The sequence below is a fragment of the Nannospalax galili genome, unplaced genomic scaffold (genome assembly GCF_000622305.1).
Source record: "Nannospalax galili isolate Female #2095 unplaced genomic scaffold, S.galili_v1.0 scaffold772, whole genome shotgun sequence".
In the NCBI taxonomy this organism is placed as follows: Eukaryota; Metazoa; Chordata; class Mammalia; order Rodentia; family Spalacidae; genus Nannospalax; species Nannospalax galili.
Window position 1 is genome coordinate 2588181 of NW_008332097.1, and position 5739 is coordinate 2593919.

Genomic DNA, 5739 nt, shown 5'->3' on the forward strand with positions numbered 1-5739 from the left:
TGTGTATGAATGTGTTGCCTGTATATGCGTAACTGCAACCCGTGTCATTCAATGCCTGCAGAGGACAGAAAAGGCCATCAGATCCCCTGGAACTGAAGTTACAGACAGTTGTTAGCTCCCATGTGGGTGCTGGGATTCAAACCTGGGTCTTCTGCAAGAACAACCAGGACTCTCAACCACTGAGCCATCTCTCCAGCCTCCTCCTCAAACATTTTTTTAACCTTTATTTGTTGTTCATCTATTTCTTAAGAGATTGTTTCATAAGTTTTTCTTTTTTCATTTATTTATTTATTTATTTATTTATTTATTTATTTATTTTTCAAAGTTAAAGGGCTGACTTTGAACTTGTGGCAGTCCTCCCCTGCCTCCTGAGTGCTAGGATTAAAGGTGCACACTATCATACTTGGCTCCCCCTTCTTTTTAAAAAATTCTATAGTCCTTGATGCTTGCAGAGAGTCTTTGGTCTTTTTTTTCTTTTTTGAGACAGGGTCTCTCTGTAGCCCCAGCTGGCCTGGAATTCACTATGTAGACCAGGCTGGCCTGGAACTCTAGAGATCCACTTACCTTTGCCTCCTGAGTGCTGGGATCAAAGGTGTGTGCCACCACCACCAGCCAAAGATTCTTTTAAAAATAAAGTAATTTTCTTAAACTCTAATTTGAAAGAAGTCAAACCTTTCTCAATTTCTATTTTATGGGGACAGACTTTATTAGTCACTCTATCTTGTTTAGCAGATTGACCTTGGGGTTGTTTGGCAAAGCAGGTCTAGTGGTAGTCTGTACCTGGAGAAACATTATACTGAACCCTTTAAACCAAAGATGAATCAGGTAAATATACTCTCTGCTTGAAAGAGCTTACACACAGAGAAGGATATCAACAAAGAAACAAGCAATAAAACTGAAAAGCATAAAACACGGTCAAAGAAATAAACTTAATATTTGTAGAAGTGAGAGATTTGTGGTGTTTTCCCATCTACTTTCTCCAGAAAATATAATAGAATCTAATTACCTATTCACAAACTCACAAACAAAGGGGGGGGAGGGGAGAAGTACCTAAGTTCTCCTTAGTTTGTATATAACCTTTACAGCCTTACTGCTCTTTAAGACCTAGAGAAGTGCTGCTTTCTAAATCCTATTTCTCTGAACCTAAAATATTTAGAGTGTAATATTTAGAAGTTAAAATGAAATACACAGAACTCTAAACATTTTTTTTCTCTCTTTTTTTTTTTTTTTTTTTTTTTTTTTTTTTTTGGTCTTTTTGAGACAGGGTCTTGCTGTAGCCCCAGCTGTCCTGGAACTCACTATGTAGACTAGGCTGGCCTTGAACTCAGAGAGATACGCCTGCCTCTGCCTCCTGCGTGCTGGGATTAAAGGTGTGCGCCACCAAGACGGCAGAACTTAAAACATTTTAAAAGTAAACTATCAGGCTTTTATCTTGGAAAACTCACTACACTGGAACTCCGATTTGCTTTTTAATACACTGGGGGCAAACAAACCTAAAGCCAGTCATAGGCTGAACAAATGCTCCTTCACCAAAACATACCACCAGAACCAAGGATTCTGATTTTACTCCACTTAAATATCCAGAAATTGTTCAGATGATAATTTAAAGGAAGTAAACAAGTAAACAACCAGAACCATCTTGTTTTATAATTTGAAATAGTATAAAGAATGATAACCCATGTGTAGTAAGTAGTACAGTCCTATAATCCCAGCACCCAAGAGGCTGAGGCATGAAGATGATGCGTCTGAGACCAGCCTGGGCTACACAAACTGGGCCACATAGTAAGACCCCAAAAATAAGCAAGTAAATAAATAAGTAAAAGCAGGATTTTAAAGGCACAGGGCAATCATTTATTGGAGTAAAATTTTCTGGGTCACTGAGTGGATGGCACATACCTTTAATCCCTGCATTTAGGAGGCAGAAGAAGTTGGATTGCTGAGTTTGAGGCCAGCCTGGTCTACATAGGGAGTTCCAAGTCAGCCAGGGATAGATAGTGAGACCCTGTCTCAATAAGTAAATAAATAATATTTTCTGAGTCATTAAGAAAAAATCAAATAGTCACAAGACACTTACATAGTATTTTCTATTTTCATAGAAAATAGTATTGGGTAGAAGAGAACAATAATCTACAACTCTCTATGGTGCTAGTACTAAAACAATCAAGTAGTTACTGAATTACTTTACATAGAAAAATTCAAGCTTTTATTATTGATTTCTAAAGATAAGATTCAATATTCTATTAGGAAAATGAATTACCTATGACTGAATTCTAGGATTACTATTAAACACCAATTAATCAACATAGCTTCTGGAGCTGCATTTCACTGTTGCAAGAAGAAAATGTAAAAATGTTCATTTGACTCACTGTGTTTAGTGTAACACTGCAATTGGTGGGAAGGGGTGGGAGATGAAACAGAATTTAAAAGCTTAAACTGAAGTAGGAAAAAATGGTTAGGGGTAGGACAATACTTAAAAATTCATGAACACAAGAAAACAAGAGTTGAAAACGGAAGAGTAGTTGCTTCTAGACATTATGTTTTTCTCTGTGATGACAAATTCCTGGCTTCAGAGTTGAGCTGTATCATCTTTGCACACAAGATATATGTGTATCTAATAACCAAAAGAGGCATTTTAATTTGCCTGACAATTTTTTACTGCCTCCTCTGTGCAAACCCTAGTAGTACTAAGGAAATCAAAGAAATGTGTCCTGGCCTCTTCCAAGGTATCTCTGTGGGAAATCATTTTCTCATTTTAGTCATGTTGCCAATTCTCCAAACATTTTGAACTGTTTCTCTGGACCTACATTTATTTTTACAAATCAGTATAGTTTGTAGTAGTGATTAGTGTAAAAATCAACTCTAGGATCTTTAACAGCTCTTCTCATAATCATACCTGGTTATTTCCTATATGGAGTCAACCTTACACTTAGAAGTTGGTAATTAACTACTATGAAGAGCTCTGAAAATTTGAGTCTGGCACTCTGGAGGCAAATTAGAAAGGAGAATTCTACTTAAGTTTGGCTCTCCAAATTAAAGCTATTGGCTAAGAATTGGATAACCTTAATTGGGGTCAACTTAATTTTGGCATTTGGTTTTTATTTATCTATTTTCTATTTTTAATGTGTGTGCTTGCTTGAGTTTATGTGTACCACATGCATATAAGAGCCCCTGGCAGCCAGAAGAGGGCCTCAGATCTCCTGGAACTAGAGCTAGACTTGGAGCTGCATGTGGGTGCTAGAAACCTAACCCAGGTCCTCTGGACCAGCAGGAAGCACACTTAATCTCCCACGTGGTATTCAATTTTTAATGAATGCATATTTTCTTACTTCACCTTTTTCTCTCCCCAGTCTTCCTTGTTTTATATTTGTGATGACTTCTAAACTAAAATGCAAATACCCCAAAATACAATGGAGATGCATAAGGAGAGGGAGCTGATGGAATCCTGAATTCTTGCATTCCCCATTAATGGACCTGTTTCCTGTTTCCTTTGGGCTCCCTGTTTTCTTTTTCTTTTTTGAGCCAGGATCTGGCTACACAGCCCAACCTGGCCTAGAACTCGAAATCCTCCCGCCTTCCAACTGATGGACCTCCAGGCCTGCACCACCCTGAAGGCGCCGGCTCACCCAATGTGTTTGAGGCTGGAGAGGGGTTGGGCGCATTCTGCATAACAAAAGTTTCTTGCTTCCTTTTTTTGGTGCTTTGTTTTCTAAAGCAGCGCCGGGCCTCGCGTTGTAGCCCAGGGTAGCCCTGCAATGCCGGGCTAGCACGCCTGGCGGTCATTCTCTCAGTGCTGACCTTCGGGGCTGGTACTACTCACATTTCAGAGTACTGAAAGCCAGCTCGTAGGACGAGCGCTGTAAAGATTCATCGTCAGACTGGGGCCAGGACAGCAGGGGTTCCTTCCCGTACTTTATTAGAACTCTCTCTGGCGACTTTTCGATTTGAATACCCTGAAAAATGTTCGCTGCCATAACGTACACAAAGTCCGGGTAGCTAGTTTTCTCAGAGACAACAGCTGACGTTTCCTCCCTGGACGCTACTCCATTGCCTGACATCTCCAGGGACGCGAGCTGGGAGATCTCCTCCATGTTTTCTTGGTTGATTAACTCCAGTTCACTTGGGTCCAGCATGTTTGTCCCTGATGTCATCACTCAGGCTTTGATTACAACTCAGTAGATGGTCGGGTAACTGGTGGCCTTGGACACTTAAGCATCGTTTCTCTGAAAAGAGAATGTTATCCCGCTAAACCACGCGCAGCACCTACCTTCCAGGTGGCCGCACAGACAGGCGGTGGCCTGGGCTGGCTCCACGGCGCACCCCATACAAACTACATCCATCCATCATATATCATACATCCCCCGGGATGAGCGACTTCGGCCACTGTCCGTCCTCCCCGACCACCCTAGGGCCCTATGGCCTCCCGCCGCCAGCATCCACGCAGCGCCGGTCACCTGCTCCGTGAATCCGCCCTTTTCTGGGTCGGCTGTTTCCGGGGGCTCTGAGGCTAAAGATGCAGCTGCCCCTGTACTTGGGGACCGTAGGCGGCGGTGACAGGTCCTCGGGAGCCCCGGGAGGCGGCGGCCCGCAAAGGCCGTTTGGTTCAGGTGCAGCTACACCACCCGCCGGGTTCGGGGAGGGGGGACGCGGGCCGCAGCGCCCGCCGCGCTTGGTGCCCTGAGTGGGCCCCGCGGCTAAGCGCGAGGGTTGGGGACTAGGGGCAGCTGTCGGGGCCGCGCCTTCACCCCGGGTCTGGGGGAACCTGTCCCGGCCGAGTCTTCACCCGGGGTCTGAGGGGACCTGTCTGGGCCGGGCCTTCACCCGAGGTCTGAGGTGGACGCTCTCGGGGCCGCGCCTCCACCCCGGGTCTGCCGGGGTCTGAGAGGACCTGTCCCGGCGCGGCCTTCACCCGGGGTCTGAGGGGTCGCTCTCGGGGCCGCGCCTTCGCCTGGGGTCTGACGGGGACGTTCCTCCCGGTCACACCTGACCCCACGCGGCCACCTCAGCCCGTGGGGCTGCAAGAGAGCAAGCAGCTGGAGACCCGGCGGCTCCAGAGGCAGAAGTTTCGGCCTCCTCAGTCCACAAGCCAGCCCAAGGCCGGCATCTCCATGGCAACCCGGAGGGGAGGGGGAAGAGAGCAGGCAACGCGCTCGGGACTTTCCCACCGGCTGTGGCGGTGAAGATCCTGAGCTCTCCGCCTCCGCGGCCTTTATGAACAGCTCTTTCAAAATCGGTGCTGTAGTTCAGTGGCTTCCAACCGCCACGCCGCTGAAGCCTTGGTTAAAATGCAAATTCCAGGACTCAGCAGCTGGATTCTGAGTGTGGAATAGGGGTAACCCAGGAGATCCTAAAGCAATTAGCACAAAGCCCACAGTTCGAAAGATTCTCGCAACCACCTCTTTCTCTGGCTTGGAAAAGTCCTTTGATCTTTCTGTTCCTTCTCTCTAGATTGATTACCCCTGCTCTGCATGCAGGAGTGGTGGAATATTTAAGTCTTCCATCCTCCTGCGCACCTGCCACAGTGGCTTAGCTATAGGGTAAATCCAAACGTTGAGAAAGGCAGGGCCTTCTGGGTACCTGGTCCTTGCTTCCTTTTCCATCTTAGTTGCTTGGCATCTTTAAGCTTGCCTACACTTCCATTACCGTGTGTGTATGTTCCATACTATTGCTTCCGTTCTGGTCTTCCATTCTTTCTTCTTCTCTTTCCCCTTCCCTTCCCTTCCTTTACCCACGCCCCCCAAC

At 45.6% G+C, this 5739-nt stretch overlaps 1 protein-coding gene across 1 annotated transcript in view; it reads right to left on the reverse strand.

Moving 5' to 3' along the window:
• The window catches only part of Nsun7 (NOP2/Sun RNA methyltransferase family member 7), a 60137-nt gene extending 55053 nt beyond the window's left edge, over positions 1–5084 (reverse strand). Inside the window, exons 1-2 of the mRNA XM_008827236.3 lie at positions 4452–5084; positions 3818–4220 (exon numbers count right to left, since the gene is read on the reverse strand). Of these exons, the coding sequence (XP_008825458.1) occupies positions 3818–4148 (331 nt within the window). The 5' untranslated portion in view covers positions 4149–4220; positions 4452–5084. The remainder of the gene's footprint in view (positions 1–3817; positions 4221–4451) is intronic.
• Positions 5085–5739: the final 655 nt, after the last annotated feature.